The 17,303-nt window shown below is 47.4% G+C and overlaps 1 protein-coding gene across 2 annotated transcripts; it reads right to left on the bottom strand.

Annotated features, from left to right (window-relative positions):
* Positions 1-6,188: 6,188 nt before the first annotated feature.
* On the bottom strand, positions 6,189-17,112 carry Ldha (lactate dehydrogenase A). 2 transcript variants are annotated; one of them, XM_008831695.3, is made up of 8 exons: positions 16,886-17,112; positions 15,054-15,203; positions 13,035-13,152; positions 11,333-11,506; positions 10,639-10,812; positions 9,763-9,880; positions 7,609-7,732; positions 6,189-6,882 (listed from the first exon to the last, which is right to left on the bottom strand). In XM_008831695.3, the coding sequence occupies exons 2-8, from the start codon at positions 15,177-15,179 to the stop codon at positions 6,718-6,720; spliced, it is 999 nt and encodes a 332-aa protein (XP_008829917.1). In that variant the 5' UTR covers positions 15,180-15,203; positions 16,886-17,112; the 3' UTR covers positions 6,189-6,717. The 2 variants fall into 2 exon arrangements, with proteins under 2 accessions (XP_008829917.1, XP_029418741.1); XM_029562881.1 differs by lacking the exon at positions 16,886-17,112 and adding an exon at positions 16,401-16,422.
* Between the last annotated feature and the right edge of the window lie 191 nt (positions 17,113-17,303).

Below are 17,303 nucleotides of genomic sequence, written 5' to 3'. Positions count from 1 at the left end.
GTGAGGTCCTCTCTGGTCCCATGGGTCTCCACAAGTATTTGCTGCCAATCATGGGGAATCTCAGTGTCTTTCTGGGGGGTTGGTAGCAGCGTGGCAGGGTTTAAGGTGGCAGGGCTACCAAACTTGATCTTTTCTGGATTTAATAATAGTGCCTGGTAATGGGTCACTCTGGCATTTGACAACCATCTGTCAGGAGGCTGTCTAATGATAGACTCCACTGCATGTGGTGTTATAACAGTCAGGGGCTGACCCATAGTGAGTTTATCTGAATCTTTTACCAGGGATGCTATTGCTGCCATTATTCTCAAGCATGGGGGCCAGCCTGTGGCCACATTGTCCAGTCTCTTTGAGAGATAAGCCACTGGCCTTTTCCAGGGTCCCAAAGTCTGAGTAAGAACTCCTTTTGTTATCTCATTATTTTTATCTATATATAGGATGAAAGGTTTTGTCAGATCTGGCAATCTTAACGCTGGAGCCGTCAGCAGCGCTCTTTTTATCTTGTCAAAAGGTTTCTGGTGTTCTTCACTCCAGACAAAAGGGGTCCCACTCTTTGTTAAAGGATATAGAGGAGCTGCTATTTTAGCGAAACCCGGTATCCATAGTCTACAAAATCCTGCATTTCCCAAGAACTCTCTGAGTCCTCTGGCTGGGGTTGGTGGGGGGATAGAGGCTACTGCCTGGTTCCTGCTAGAGTAGGGGAGTTCTTGAATCCTTGGGGAAGTTGTGTCCAGGTTAGTTGTCCCGATATTCCAGCTTCAGGGTCCTTCCATTCAAAAGCAAAGATGGGCTGGCTAACCGGGCTCAGCCTTAGGCAGAAGAACGCATCCTTCAGGTCAAGTACAGTATACCAGCTGTGACTGGGAGGTACAGAACTCAGGAGATTATAGGGATTAGAAACAGTGGGATGGATATCTTCTATCCTCTGATTGACTTTTCTTAAGTCTTGAACTGGTTGATAATCATCTGTCCCTGGCTTTTTTACAGGGAGCAGCAGGGTGTTTCAAGGGGATTGGCAAGGGTGAAGTATGCCCATTTGTAAAAGTCTCTGAATGTGGGGCCTGATTCCCTCTCAGGCCTCTTTGTTCATAGGGTATTGTTTGATTGAAACTGGAGTTGCAGATGGTTTTAGTATAACCACTATTGGAGGCTGGTTGTGTGTTAGTCCTGGGCCTCCTGTCTCGGCCCATGCTGAGGGGATTTTATTTAGTCAATCAGATATACCAAGAGTTCCTGCTATTGGTCCCTCATATAACCGATGTTTATCTTCCAGCCGCAAGGTTAATACCTGTAGTGGAGCTCCATCTTTTCCTTTTACAGTAGCTCCCTTTCTAGTGAAGTGGATGTAGGCTCTCAGCTTAGAGAGTAAATCTCTCCCAAGAAGAGGGTATGGACAGTCGGGGACCAATAAGAACGAGTGGGAGACTCGTCCTGTGCTGAGGTCCACTTTTCTTTCTGTGGTCCATCTGTATGTTTTTTTCCTCTGGTGGCCCCTTGAACCCAGGCTGTTTTGGAACTCATAGGTCCCTTAGTTGCTGTCAGGACCGAGTGCTGAGCTCCTGTGTCTACCATGAAGGTAGTCAATTGCCCCCCTATCTTCAAGGTTACCCTGGGCTCAGAGGGGAGCTCCTGGCCTCGACTTCCCTAGTCAGGACTGGGGTTGTTTTCTTTTGAAGTCTGTTCAGCTTCTTCGGACATTCTCCAGCCCAATGTCCTCTCTCCTTGCAATAGGCACACTGGTCTTTATCCACTCGGGGCCTTCTCTTGTCTCCCAGGTTCCTACCTGGTCCTGGTCCTATTCCCTGAACTACTGTGGCCAAAATTTAACTTAATTTTTTCCTGCTCTTTTCTGATTCTATCCTCTCTTTCTTTTAAAGTTTTTTGCTTATTATAGATTTTTTTCAGCTTGTCTTATTAAATCCTGTAAGGGGTACCCCTGAAGGCCCTCCAGCCATTGGAGCTTACCACGAATGTCAGGAGCTGATTGTCCTATAAAGGCCATAATAAGATCTGCCTGACGCTCCTGGGCTGTGGGGTCAAAAGGGGTGTACATCCAATATCCCTCTATCAAGCGTTCTAGAAACCCTGTGGGGGTTTCATTTTTTCCTTGGGTTATAGCCTGGGTTATAGCCTGTACCTTTGCCAAGTTGGTCGGGCACCTTCCGGCCCCTTTGAGACCCGCTAAAAGAGTCTGGCGATAAAGACGGAGATGCTCCCTACCAGCCAGGGTCTCGTGGTTCCAGTTGGGTCTGGTCAGAGGAATTCCTTCGTCTATTTCATTTGGGAGCAGAGTGGGTCTCCCATCCTGCCCGGGGACATTTTTCCGGGCCTCCAGGATGACTCGCTGTCTTTCTTCTGTGGTTAGAAGTGCCTGGAGGAGTTGCTGACACTCCTCCCAAGTGGGTTGGTGGGTGAGAATAGACTCTATTAAAGCAGTTAGAGCCTGAGAATCCTGAGAAAAAGAGGGGTTATGAGTCTTTTAATTATACAACTCAGAGGCTGAAAAAGGCCAGTACTGGATCTGATCCCCTATAGTTCAGAGGGGAAAAACCTGGGCAGTCCAGTTTCCATCAGAGGGCCCCCCCATCCCTCCTTAAGCAGAGTCTGTTAGAGGAGTGGATTTGTCAGGTTTATCAAGGAGGGTTAGGGAAGCTTGGTCCTCGGGGAGGACTGGCTTTTACTTCTTCTCAGAGGCAGACTGAAGGGGCAGGAGGGAAGAAGTAAGACTCAGGGGAGCAGAAGGGACAGGAGGCCCCTGGTCAGTCTCTTCAGTTCCCCTAGGAGGTAGGAACGGCTGTGCCCAAGATGTGGGGTTCCGGGCCAAGTCTTCCCAGGTGACTATGTAGGCCACCTGGTCCGGATGTCCATGTGGTCCTGGGTGGAAAATGTATTCCTTAACCTGCAAGATAGTAGCAAGGTCAAAAGTCCCATCCCTTGGCCATCTTTTTTCAAAAGAGGGCCATGCAGAGGAACAGAGACTCTGCCACTTCTTCTTATGGACCTCCAATGATACGTTGTGGGCCCGTTTCACGACCTCCTTCCAGTGTTCCAGAGTTAAGCTTAAAGGGGTAGTTAGCGATTGACCCATAGTGGAGGTCACAGGAGAGGGGGAGAGTAAGAAAACAATAGTGACCTGTGAATGTGCTTAAGGACAAGTACCTATAGTTGCCCAGTTTTTCTTCTGTGGGGGACATGAATTTATCTGGGATTCACGTCTGGGACCCCCTTATCCTTCCACGGGAGTCTTTTAGCGGCGAGCGCCCTATGGCTCTTATTTGCTTGACCCGTGCCCTCGGGGCTGTTTCAGTGGCCAGAGAGAGAGAGAGAGGAACGGGGTCCACTAAGAGGGCTAAGAGCCTTTGGCTTACATCAGGGAGTGGCCCTAACCAGAAAACCTCAATTGTTCTTTCGCCTTTAATGGTCCCTCGCAAAGACTTAGACCAAGAATAAAAGGAAAGAGAAGGAGGAAGGGAAGGTTTAAAATAGAGAGTGTAGAGAAAAATACAAAACCAGACCTTCCCCTTTTAAGATATTAACACACCATCAAGCACATACATACACCGCATTAAATCACATTCATGTGGACCGGTCCTTCTTACACTCAGACACACACTGCACTCACCATTTTCACTTTCAGGATCCCCAAGTACAAACACAGACAAACACAAAACAAAAATCCTCGCTGCGGTTTCTTGACTCAAAACTGAAAGTACAGATTGGGAGGGGAGTAGCCAGGCCAATCTCCCTTCTCCTGGGGTGAGGAAAGCTACGCTGTCCTCCCCACTCCAGATCACTCTGGTCACTAAGGCCAGAGTGTCGGAACCAGGGGCCTCTGGGCACGTCTGTCACTCCTGCTGGTTCCCAGAATACAGACTTCCCGCTGGTTCCCAGAATACAGACTTACAGGTCCTGTACAGGCACAATTGTTCAGACGGAACGTTCCCAAAACAGGAAATGACTGACAGACATTAAGACAGACCAAGACAAACTACAAGACGTCCTTACCTCCTGCTGATCTGAGGAAATAGGTCTGGGGCAACCGAATCCCAGATGAGCCCCCAAATGTAGGACCCCCCCCCAGGCTGGGGCACCCAACGTCCATGGGAGGCCGCACCCCAATAACTCAGTCCTCAAACCAGGAGACGCAACAACCAAGAGGATTTAATCATTGGTGCAGACGGTCCCCTGCCTCTCAGCTTACAGGCAACTTTTAAAGGCAAAAACCACAAACCACAACCGGCAGCAGTGGGAGGGGGCCAGCAGCAACCGGCAGCAGTGGGAGGGGGCCGGCAGCAACCGGCAGCAGTGGGAGGGGGAAAGTTTCAGGTGATGTCTGGCTTGTGTACGGAGCATGAAAAGGTCAGCTCTTTCTCAGCAGTTAGAATTTTACCTCTTCCTTCCTTGTACAGTTTCCCAGAATATTTTTCTTTGGTCTGGGGGATTTGGTTTGAATCCACTTTAACCTGGGGGGCTTTAGTTTGATTCCATCAATGGCAAGTTATCACACTGAACCTAAGTGGAACTTTCAGGCCTAGGTAAGAGTTGGTTACAAAATATCTTGGGAGAAAACTAAAGCAGAAGAAACCAGGGGTACTTGGTTTAGAATTTTTTATTACATTTCTTTCCTTTGTGTATGTGTCTGGCCAACTTTGGGGAGTTGCTTCTCTCTTTCTACCAAGTGGGTTCCAGGGATTGAACTCAGTTCATCCATCTTGGCAGAAAGTACCTTCACCTACACTAAGCCACTATTCCCACCCAGGTTTAGAACTAGCATCATGTTACTGGCTTCCAGGGGGCAAAGAATCCCAAAAATGCATTCTTTAGTGACCCAGTACCACTGCTTATGGGCAATTGGAAAGTTTTGAATTTTTTACATTTACATTTATCATTATAGATGCCAACCTGTGCTATGCAATGCCTGCGGAGGTCAGACACTGGACATTGGATCCCCTGGAAGTGCAGTTACAGATGGTTGTTAGCTGCCATGTGAGTGCTGGGCACTGAACCTAGGTCCTTTGCAGCCAGCGCTCTTAACCACTGAGCCATCCATCTCTCTAGCCCCAAAATATTAGTTCTTGGGACAGGTTCTCACTATGCAGTAGCCCTGGCTGGTCTGGAACTTGCTGTGTAGAACAGACTGTACTTGAACTCACTGGATGTTAGGATTAAAAATGTATACGATCATTCCTGGCCAACTAGTCATCTCTTAACTCCTTGGCTTAAGTTATTAAAATCATTTATAGCCGGGCGTGGTGGTGCATGCCTTTAATCCCAGCACTTGGGAGGCAGAGGCAGGTGGATCTCTGTGAGTTTGAGGCCAGCCTGGTCTACACAGTTCCAGGTCAGCTGGGGCTACAGGGGGACCCTGTCTCAAAAAGACCAAAAAAAAAAAAAAAAGCAACAGAAAAATCATTTATAATGGAAAGGCACTAGTAACAATCTAGCAACACCACTAACATAAATTCATATTAAACAGCAGCTCAACTAGTACCCTGAAAAAAAACAAGAGTTGTCCAAACAGCTTAGAATTTCCAAGTTAAAAAAAAAGGGTAGGGGGCAGCTAGCTAAGTGCTTTAATCCCAGCACTCAGGAGTCAGATGCAGGGACAGGCAGGTATCCGTGACTGTTTCAAAAAAAAAACAGCAGAGGTTGGGGATTTAGCTCAGTGGTAGAGCGCTTGCATAACAAGCACAAGGCCCTGGGTTCGGTCCTCAGCTCTGAAAAAAAAAAAAAAAGTTTTGTGACTTTTGTGTATGTGTGTACATCACATGCGTGTAGACCAAGATGGACTTTGGGGTACCTTCATTTGTCCCGCCCCCACCTTTTATTGAGCCGTGTTCCTCAATGAGCCCAGTTCACAACTCTGACTTGCCAGTGAGCTCCATGGACCCAGCCCTGTGCACCTCTCCAGGGCAGGGATGACAAGTTTGCACTCTTGTCCAACATGCTAGGGATTACATTCAGGCCCTCACACTATGGTACAAGCTCACCGTACCAAGTGAGCCATGTACCAACTGAACCACCTCCCTAGCCTAACTTTGGGATTTCTTTGTTTTGAGACACGGTCTCATTATGTAACAGTAGACCCAGGCTGGCCCCCAACTCAAGAGCTCTGCCTGCCTCTCCCTATTTGAGTGCTAGGATTAAAGGTTTTTGAAGCCAAACCCATCTTAATAAATTAACAGAGCAGCCACTGTTCAAGGTTTATTTGGTGTTTCAGTTGGCAGGACACTTGGTAGCTGATTGCATTACCCATATGCAGATTTTACTTTTTACATTCTATTGCTGTGTACATTGATACATTAAATAATACACAAAATAAGATCCTTTAGGACAATTCTGCATAAGACATGCTGTAATGGATTTATACACTGCATCCCAGGATGTGACTAATTGGAAAAAACTTGACTAGGCATGTTTGGTGAAGTCAGATAGCACACAGTAAGACATCCGGTTTACAGGGAAGTGGATCCTGTACAAATTGGCAGTGGTGTCTCAGATGGTAAAACTTTTTCACACTAACCAGTTTACAACTACACAAGTACCATTTAGCATCAGGATACAGCTGTGGTGGGGCTTCTACCTTTAGGAACTCCATGCTTTCCTACACCTTCTTCATACAACTGCACTGATCACAGCTCAGGTGGAAAGGAAAACATGTACAATCTCCAGCAGAAAGCCTGCTGCAGCCTGGACAGTGCAGGCTGTGACGTCAGGAGACTAAAACTGCAGCTCCTTCTGGATTCCCCAGAGCGTGTCTGCGCTCTTCTTCAGGCGGGCCTCCTCTTCTGGGGTCAGAGTCACCTTCACCACGTCTGAGATCCCGTTCTGTCCCAGGACACAGGGCACACTGAGGAAGACATCATCCTTTATTCCGTAGAGACCCTGAACACAGAGACAAACAAGAGCTGAGACCTTGTCTACACCCAAGGTTTCGGATCTTCTTTTTTTAGGGGGCGGGGGTCTTTGAGACAAGGTCTCCCTGTAGCCCCAGCTGTCCCTGGAACTCACTATGCAGACCAGGCTGGCCTTAATCTCAAGAGATCAGCCTGCCTGTTTCTACCACGCCCAGCTATGAAGCCTTTTAAAACAAGTAGAAATCCCTTTCTAGATGTTCAGGTATGATGTAGTAATTAACAGAAAGGCACTAATAGAAAGTCACTAAAATTGCAATCACCAGGCATTGTGGCACACACCTGTGATCCCAGCACATGGGAGCTGGTTCAAGTTTACCCTTAGCTACAGCTCATGGCTAGGCCAGTGGGTGCAACACATGAGACCTCGTCTCAAACAAAACAAAATTAAAAAACACCTAAAACTGTTACCATTATACATAATTCATTATTATGCTGTCCAATTTTTATAACACTGTGACAAATGTAATCATGGTTTTTATTTTTCCTGGTGTAAAAGCCTCACAGTCGTACACCTAGCTCAGAAAAACTTTTTGAGAGGCATGTAGTCAAGTATCTGCAAGCTAGACAGTTCCAGTGAACAGTAACTAATCCCATAAGCCTCCAACAGAAAAGGTGTAAGTGAGTTTATTTCACATCAGGAATTGAGCCAGTAAATAAAGCACAGAAATACAACGAGTCCCTCCAGTCCCGTTACCTTAATCATGGTGGAAATTGGGTGCACCCGCCTAAGATTCTTCATTATGCTCTCCGCCAGATCTGCCACAGACAGTCCAATGGCCCAGGAAGTATAACCTTTCAATTTGATCACCTCATAGGCACTGAAGAACAGGGACGGGCAGGGAGACAAGGAAAAACAAAGCTTTTACTGAACACGTTTGACAATAACGCCACAGACTTCCCTTACACGAAAATGACCTATGCCTATGACAGACAACGAATACAGTCATTCACAGCTACAGCAGCGTGAACAAAGGAAAAGTCTGACCCCTTAAACAGACGGAGAGATTCTTGTATATTGATAGAAGGCATATTAACTGTCAGCACAAGTAAGCTACACCTACAATAAAATCGATGATTCTCAGAAATGTAACACACTGGGAGTGACGGCAGAGGGAAAAAACGTGAAATGCTGGACTGGTCATGTAGCTGGTCCGCAGCACAGTGCACACATACCAGCACGCATGGATCACACGGCATGCTTGATTCAAGACTACCTGAAGTGAGCCTGCTGGAGGGTAAAGGCGTGAGGATGAGGACGAGCCTGGTCTACAGAGTGAGTTCTAGGCCAGCCAGGGCTCAAAATACCAAGGGGGGAATATATTTTATGTGTACATATGTACCTGAGTGTGTGTATATGCCCAGCACATGTGTGCAGGTGCCCATGGGGTATCAGATGTGGGAGCTGGGCAGTGAATCCCAGTCCTTTGAAAGAGCAGCAAGTGCTCCTACCCACTGAGCTGTCTCTCCAGTGCCCTAACAATTCTAACCAAGAAGCACTGTTGGTATCTGACAGCTAGTATCGGTAGACCTGGTGCCCACACATGGCCAGAGTTTAGAAGTAATTAACAACTCCAAGTGGAAAAGTTCCCATCACAGTAATTGCTAATAAATACTAACTACTCATGAATCGAGGCCAAGTTGGTTGTGTTTTTACTATTTATGAGTAAAATAAGAAATTTAGATGTAGGCTGGAGAGATGGCTCAGTGGTTAAGAGCGTGTAGGGCTCTTCCAGAGGACCGAAGTTCAATTCCCAGAAACCATGTTTGGTGGCTCACAACTACCTACAGCTCCAGCTCCTGGGGGATCTGACGCATCTGGCTTCCATGGGAACATACCCTCACACAGATACATAAATAAGGCAGGCAGATGTCTGTGAGTTTGAGGCCAGCTTGGTCTACATAGTGAGTTCCAGGCTGGCTGGACTAGAGCTGGCCTGGAACTTTTAAATAAATCTTAAAAAAAGAAAACTTGGATGTGTGGCCAGGCATGGTGGCACATGACTTTAATCCTGGCACTTGGGAGACAGAGGCAGGTGTATCTCTGAATTCTAGGTAAGCCAGGGCTCAAAGGAGACCCTGTCTAAAAACAACAAAAAGTAACTTACACTGTAAAAAGATCTTATTTCTGAGTGAATTAATGATATGCTGTTGAGGGTAGACTTTAAAAAAAGATTTACTTTGATTTATGTGTCTGAGTGTATGGGAACTTGGAGGCCAAAAGAGACCTGGGATTGGGTTACAGGAGGTTGTGAGCTACCTGACTATGTACCAACTGGGAACTGGGTGCTGAGTACTGAACCTAGGTCTTCTGCAAGAACAGCAAAGCAAGTCTCAACTACTGAGTCATCTCTCCAGCCTCAACTTGCTTACTTAACAGTTGAAAAGTAAAGAAAGCTTCTAGACACTAGACTTCTAGATCCTGCAATGTTAAGATTATCTATAATTGCAAGTATTTTTACCTGTTTGTGTGGGAACTATTCTCTGCAATTGCTGGGCTGTGAGGCAGATCCATTTTCAGTTAAAAAAGAACTTCCCCACTATTTTCAAAGTGCTGGCATCATCTCACACTCCCGACCACTGTCGGTGGCTCAGCAGTTAAGAGCACTGACTGCTCTTGCATAGGACCCAGGTTCAAATCCCAGCACCCACATGGCGGCTAACAACTATCCTTAACTCCAGTTCCAGGGGACTCTGACATCCTCGTCTGACCTCCTCGGGCACTGCATGACACAGGTGCACTCGCATGCAAGCAATACATTTATACACATAAAATAAAAATAATAAAAATATTTTTAAAATCTTCATCCTTCAGATAAATGCATTTTAAATCTTCATTGTTAAATCTCACCTGTCAACCACCTGTTTGTGAACATCCTTCCACTGTTCCTTATCTGCATCGGTGCCCAGGTCTGGGTTCAGATTCTTCAGGGTGATGCCAGCAACGTTCACGCCACTCCACACAGGCACTGGAAGAAACAGTACAGCCACACTTGCTTCAGGCACAGCACACCGCTGTCTATCCAATCCCCTCAGATAGGGGTGGCGACCCACTTTAAAAAAATTATTTGTGGGCTGGGCGTGGTAGCACATGCCTTTGATCCCAGCATTTAGGAGGTGGATCTCTGTGAGACTGAGGCCAGCCTGGTCTACATAGTGAGTTCCAGGCCAGCTGGGGCTACAGGGAGACCCTGTCTCAAAAATACATAAAAATTAAATAGCTAAGTAACTGAAACTATCTGAGAATGATGGTTTTAATGCGTCCAGGCATTAGGGGTACAACTCAGTAGTGGTACAATTTGTACATGGTATAGGAGGCCTGGGTTCAATCTTCAGCATCAAATGAGTAAGTTGGGCATAGTGGTTCATGTCTGAAATTGCAATACTTAAGAAGAGGTTAAAGTTGGATTGTTATGAGTTACAGGACAGCCTAGGCTATAGGGAGACCTGTCTCAAAAAAACCCAGTTAGCATGTCCACAGTTATTTATTTACTTCAATGGAAGTAAACAAAATTCATCTTCCTTGCCATAAATTATATGACAATACAATATGGCTAAAAATCTTAATTCTTAGCATATAATCATACAAATGAGAGATGCCAGGAAACTATTCAGCCATTATCGGCACATATTTGATTTAGGCTTTATTTAAATCAATAATGAAATGCCTGGAGATTTTTTTTATATTCTGTAAAACGAAGAGAATTCAGTTATGTTACATACTTACCACTCGAGTCTCCATGCTCCCCAAGGACCCATCCGTGACAGCTCAGTGGGTGAACACCCAGCCTTTCTCCCATCAGGTAACGGAACCGGGCTGAATCCAGATTGCAACCACTTCCAATAACTCTGTTTTTGGGAAAGCCACTTATCTTCCAAGCCACATAGGTCAAGATATCCACTATAAAGAAAACATTTAGAGACAGGTGACTCAAAGGCTGCTAGAGACCCGTGATTCTACAGGGACTGATACTGTTCATGACAATCAGTATTTTGGTAAATATTTTTAAATCTCTGTGCTATATCAAGCCCATTTATTCAAGAAGTATTCTTTTTGTGAAAATAAACTGCACACCAAATAAAAAAATTACTTACAGCCAGGTGTGGTGGCGCACACCTTTAATCCCAGTGCTTGGGAGGTAGAGGCAGGTGGATCTCTGTGAGTTTAAGGCCAGCCTGGTCTACAGAGCAAGTTCCAGGCCAGCTGGGGCTACAGGGAGGCCCTGTCTCAAAAAGACAAAAAAAAAAAGAAAAAAAATTACTTATAAATCTACCCCTATACAGATCACAACTAATTTTAAGCTGCAACTACATTCAGAGGCACCTAATACTTTAAGATGAACTACTTTATGTGCACACAATGTAACACATATCATTAGGTTTGCTACAGGCTGTGTGTTTATGCCATTTTAAAGGCTTACCTGGATTTGAAACGACGAGCAATTTGCAGTTTGGACTGTACTTCACAACATTAGGGATGATGAACTTGAAGATGTTCACATTACGCTGGACCAAATTGAGACGACTCTCCCCCTCCTGCTGCCGCGCCCCAGCTGTGATGATGACCAGCTTGGAATTGGCAGTTACACTGTAGTCTAGAGAAAAAAAGAATGGCCAGAAATTAAGCCCTTTTAAGGAAACGCTTATTTAGTCAGCAACACTTTGTTCCATCAGCTCCTTGTGCAGACAATTTTACACAGGCTGTATGTGCGTGGCAGATAAATCCCGTACTGCCTCGCAGACAGCTCCTTTGGTTTATAAATGTGGGGAATATGTAACTAGATAACGACCAGAAGGAATCCAGTCCATGTGATCACTACTTCCTACCCAGTGGTCCTTCTTCCTACACTTTCTTACTTAGTTACCTAATTGTTGCCAAGAGACCAGCAGGATTTTCTTCCTCCCTCTTCCCTCTATTTTCTCTCTTCAAGATCCTCTGTGGCACAGGGCAGCTGACCCAGATAGCTATCAGGCAAGAGGTCAAAGACTTTCAACCTGGTCTCCTGGTACTAGCTAACTGTAAAAAGGTCAAGCCGAGAGGTATCTGCTGAACAGGCTTCTAAGTTAACATTCTCAACCCTGTGTTAGTAGTCAAAGGAGGGCATACAAACATTTGAAGCAAAGCTGTGGTGTCTCACCAAGCAGGTACAGCACTCGCCTCACACTGGATGGGCCTTGCACCTGATCCTGGTAACACGCACACATTTGAAATGTGGTTGAGGGGATGGAGAGATGGCTCAGAGATTAAGAGCTTTTGCAGGACCTGAGTTCAGCTCACAGCACCCACATAGGCAGCTCACAACTGCCTATAACTCCAGCTCCAGGGAGACCTAACACCTCCTGGGCACCTGCATGTACATGTGCGTGCGCGCACACACACACACAGTTAAAAAGTTCCAGACTGGGGCTGGAGAGATGGCTCAGCGGTTAAAAGCACTGACTGCTCTTGCAGAGGACCTGGATTCGATTCCCAGCACCCACATGGCGGCTACAAAAACCGTCCTTAACTCCAGTTCCAGGGGAATCCGAAGCCCTCTTCTGACCTCCATGGCATTGCACGACACAGGTGCACTCACATACATGCAGACAATGTACCCATACACATAAAATAAAAATAATAATATATTTAAAAAAAAAAAAAAGAAAAAGTTCCAGACCAGCTGGAGCTACCCTGTCTCAAAAATAAATAAATAAAATAACAGCAAAGATCTGATTCCTAAAAATTAAGGAAGAAACAAATCCAATGTAGCTAAAATATGGACCTACCGTTTAGAGAGTTACATTTTAATTCTACATGTGGACAACTTAGAGTTACACTTAAAATCATTTACAGAAATCAAAACTCTGACACTCAGCCAGGTGTGGTGGTGCACACCTTTAGACTCAGCACTCAGGAAGCAGAGGCAGGCGGATCTCTGTGAGGTGGAGGCCAGCCTGGTCTACATAGTGAGTTCCAGGCCAACTGGGGCTACAGGAAGACCATCTCAAAACAACAAAGATACTCATTAAGCACTGACACAAAATTCCCAAGCCTCTGTGATCCTGTGTACAGAGTCAGTATTTCAAGTCTGATGAGGGGCTTAAGCGTAGCACAGAACACAGGAGAAGCTTGCTGAAACCGACCTTTGCCGGAGACAATTTTTGGTGTTTTAAGGAAAAGGCTGCCATGCTGCAGATCCATCATCTCGCCCTTCAGTTTGTCCTCCATGACATCAACAAGCGCAAGCTCATCTGCCAAGTCCTAGAACACAAAATATTTAGTGAAACAGGAAACTGCTACTTTGAGAGTTTCCAGCAGAACATGCAATTTTTCTTCACTGTTTTCTGTATGTGAACCAATACTGTGTATTGTGTAATACTGGTGGAAATCACCCTTTCAGTAGAACCTGTGAGTTTAAAGGATATGATATGTCCATGTTATCACAAAGGTTAACTAAAACTTGAAATATTTTAGGACTGAACACTACCTGAGCCAGGTGTGGTTGGCAGACACCTGTGCTCCCAGCACTCAGCTGGGGCTGCAGTGAGAACTAGTAAACGGAAAATAAATAGAATTTCTAGGTATGTGCCACATGCCTGAAATCCCACATTTGGAAGGCAAGGCAGGAGGACCAGGAGTCAACATCATCCTTGGCTACACCTTGAGTTTGAGGCAAGCATGGTTACATGAAGCTGTCTTTGAAGGGCCAGGTGTGGAGGTGGTGCATGCCTATAACCCTAGTACTTGGGCAGTAAAAGCAAGATCAAGAGTTCAAGACCATTCTGAGCTACGTGAGAATTTGTCTTTAAATTTTTTTAAGCATTTCCTCCATTATTTTTGATATAAACTAGGTTTTAGTACTTTCAAAAAAGTACTTTTAAAGCTAGGTGTGGTAGTACACGCCTCTAATTCCAGTACACAGGAGGCATGGGGACTGTTCTATCAGCCTGCCTACACTGTGTAATGAATGCCAGGCATATAGCAAAAATGGGGGGAAGATTCACTAGTTGCCTAATTAGACTTTAGCTCTATAATAGATAAGAAAATTGGAGCCAGCAAGGTGTTTGGCTCAGGGGTAAATGCACTTACTGTGCAACATAAGCTTAGTTCTACTCCTAAAACCCGGAGTGAAAGGAGAAATGATCCTCAAAAGTTGTCCACTGACCTCTCTGTCCTCCAAAGGCACTGGACTCACTGCATATACTTGTACATATATTTCCTGCATGTAGGTAAGTGCACCCGTGTTGTGCAATGCCCGCGGAGGACAGAAGAGGCTGTAGGATCCCCTGGAACTGGAGTTACGGACAGTTGTTAGCTGCCTTGTGGGTCCTGGGATTCGAACCTGGGTCTTCTGCAAGAACAACCAGTGTTCTCTCCAGCCCCACGAATAAATCTTTTTAAGAAATCATAACGCAAGGGTTACCATAAGCTTTCTATCCAAACCCCATTGTTCACGACCTTGTATAACAAATTTTTTTTAAAGGTTATTTATTGTATTATGTATGTATGGGCATGCATGTGCCACAACAGGTGTCTGCTGCCACATGGATGCTGGGAACAAAACTTGGGTCCTCTGTAAGAGCATCAAGTGCTCTTAACTGTTGGGCCATCTTTCCAGCCCCCATTCAGTATGACTGTAAAGTTTAGCATATGTACATATAATTTTAATTCAAAAATTCCTTTAGATCAGTGGTAAAGTGATTGCTTAGCAAGGAGGCCCAAGGTTCAATTCCTATGACTGGAAAAAAAAGAAAACTAAAGGAAAACTTTTCTTTCATTGTAGGGCAGGTTGATGCTGTGCAGAGAATTTTACTATTTATTTATGTCTGTCTATCTGTCTTTTGGAGACAGGGTCTCCCTGTAGCCCCAGCTGACCTGGAACTCACTATGTAGAGCAGGCTGGCCTCAAACTCAGAGATCCACATGTCTCTGCCTCCCAAGCACTCCCATTCACCACATCCGGCCAGTGCAGAGACTTTAAGAAACAGGCCTCCAACTGATAACCTTCGATTCTTTTATTTTAATGACTCTTACGGCTTGTCAAGGTGTTTCAAAATGTTTCACATACAGTTTGTGAATGAGGGCAGGAAGCTATTTTTTATATGCAGTGTAACGATGTACTTGGGGACACTGGGCTTCAGGGAACGGTGATTCTGACTTACCTTCATCAAGATACTGATGGCACAGGCCATGCCAACAGCACCAACCCCAACCACTGTAATCTTGTTCTGGGGGGTCTGTTCTTCCTTAAGAAGGTTCACAATCAGCTGATCCTTGAGGCTTGCCATCCTGGACTTGGAACCAAAAGGGACCTAAGCGGGAGACAGTTGGTGTCATTGCATTCTTTTCTATGCTTACTTACCAAAACCTAGTCTTAAAAAAAGCTGATTTTATTTCGTTTTGACTGCTTTGACTAAAAGGGTAGAAAAGAAAAACCAAGGGGCAAGGCAATGCCAGGGTCTGGTCTGGTTCTTAGCGTGAAGGCCCTCACCTTGAAATGGAAAAGTAACAATGATGTTTCCGTGTAAGTGCAGCCTCCTGAGGGTTCGCCCATCTCGTTTAGTAACCCCAGAAAGCGATGGCGTCTACCCAGACAATATCACCGAGTTCAGAATCCCATAGTAAGTTTCGGTGCTAACTCCTCAGGCAAGGACCAACCTAAGCGCAGAGCAACCCACTAACGAATGCAAGGTGGACCCCAAAGCAACGTGCTCAGACGTGCGCATGCTCACGCTTACTCCACTTACTCTCCCACCCCCCACCTCCAGATCCGGAAGCTGGCTCAGGAAGTCGGTGCGCATGCGCATTCCAAAGCAAGGCGGGGTGGGGAGGGGGGTGTTAAAGTCTAGTGGCCACTGGCCATTGAGAAACTGGAAGGCACACGGTGGATGGCTTACACCGCCCGCTGGAGCGCAGGGGCAGTCGGAGGGGTCAGTCTGGAGGAGGGGGGGTCAGTCCTCCTTTCTAGTGCCTGGAAGCACAAGGGAGCAACGTGGGGCCGGGCTGGCAAGCCTCCATGGCCTGGCCAGTGGCCAGAGTCAGATTTTAAAATCCAGTAACAGGAACCGAGGCATTTTAACCAATCTCGAGGGAGGGGACTGGTGCGGCTGCAACCCAGTCCCTGTTGCAAAGACGGAGGTCGGGCATAAGGAAATTTCATCAGTTCAGCCAGAGGGCCTGAGGCGTGGTGCCTCAAAGTTACCGGACACCGGTGGCACCCCCAGGAGACTTCCACCGTGCCCATCAACCCGCACCGCACTCGCTGGGCACATCCCAAGTTGCATCCCCAAAGCACCATGTCTGTTTTTGACATGGGTCCAAAATGCAAAAATACCCGGCAAGGACCTCTGGGCAGGAAGCCCGGGGTCACCAAGCTGGAACTGGGTCTCCTTACGCATCGCTATTTCTACACAGTTCTGTACGGCTGCCCGAGGGAAGAGAGTTCTCCCTGCAGAAAACCAGCCCCACCAAAACCTCTTCCCGGCTTCAAGGTCGGGGCACCCACTCACCGGGACCTAGCGCCTGGTGTGCCCGAGGGCTGCGACTTTGCCCGCTTCGTCTTTGCACTCACCGAGCTTATTAGCACAACCCCTAATACCCGAGAATCTTAGCAAACTGCACTTAGGGCAAGCGCGCCCAGTAATCTGCAGGAAGCACCACCGCGGGGTCCACCCGTGGGAAACTACAAACCGCAGGGAGAATCCGCCCCGGACCTCGTTCTGCACGGCTGTCCCCTCCCCACCCCCGCCTGCAGCCAGTCATCCCCGGGTCCTTCCCTAGACACCCGACTTCCCGACCCAGGTTGGGTGGAGCCCCTCCGCCCGGAACCCCAGCACGGCTAGAGGAAGTGGACGCGGCGCCGAGCGCACGCGGCGAGGCCACGCGTGCCCTACACCGCCCAGGCCTGGGGGCTCTGCGCCTGCACCCCGGACAGGGACCCCTGTGCGGGCCGCGGACCTCCCCATCCGTGTTCGCACACCGCGCCTGGCCGTACCGGGAGTGGACGATGGGCGGCGTCGGGGCGCGCGGCAGAGGGCAGCGGGGTCCGGACTCAGCGACAGCGGCTCCAGCACACCGAGCCCGAAGCGGGAGGGGCCTTAAATGGAACCTCGGGCTGACGTCAGGGTGGGAGCCGGGCGGACGTGCGGAAACCCACGTGTGGGTCGGGCTAGGGGCGGGAGTCCAGCCGGGCGGGGCACCGAGAGGCGCAGGCGGCGCGCGCAGCCGAGGAGCAGCGCAGCAGGCCGCCCCACGTGCGCCCAGACCGGCCCGGGAAGGGCACGGCCAGACCCACGCGGTTGCAGCCTCGGAGCCCCGGGCAGCCCAGGTTCACTTGCAGATTCCTCTCCGGGACGTCCTGGGCACTTTCCTCATCTCCTTTCCCAGGCTATTGGCATGTGATAGATCCTCAG

The sequence above is a fragment of the Nannospalax galili genome, unplaced genomic scaffold (assembly GCF_000622305.1).
Source record: "Nannospalax galili isolate Female #2095 unplaced genomic scaffold, S.galili_v1.0 scaffold615, whole genome shotgun sequence".
NCBI lineage: Eukaryota > Metazoa > Chordata > Mammalia > Rodentia > Spalacidae > Nannospalax > Nannospalax galili.
Note: the sequence above shows the minus strand (reverse complement) of the source record. Positions and strands in the feature narration are given on the sequence as shown.

Coding starts and splice junctions, on each gene's coding strand:
- Ldha (XM_008831695.3), bottom strand. CDS start 15,179: ATGGCAAGCCTCAAGGATCAGCTGATTGTGAACCTTCTTAAGGAAGAA. Junction 9,881..10,638: donor GGAGCATGGAGACTCGAGTG/GTAAGTATGTAA, acceptor TGTTTCTTCCAG/TGCCTGTGTGGAGTGGCGTG. Junction 7,733..9,762: donor CACAAACAGGTGGTTGACAG/GTGAGATTTAAC, acceptor CCTGTTCTTCAG/TGCCTATGAGGTGATCAAAT.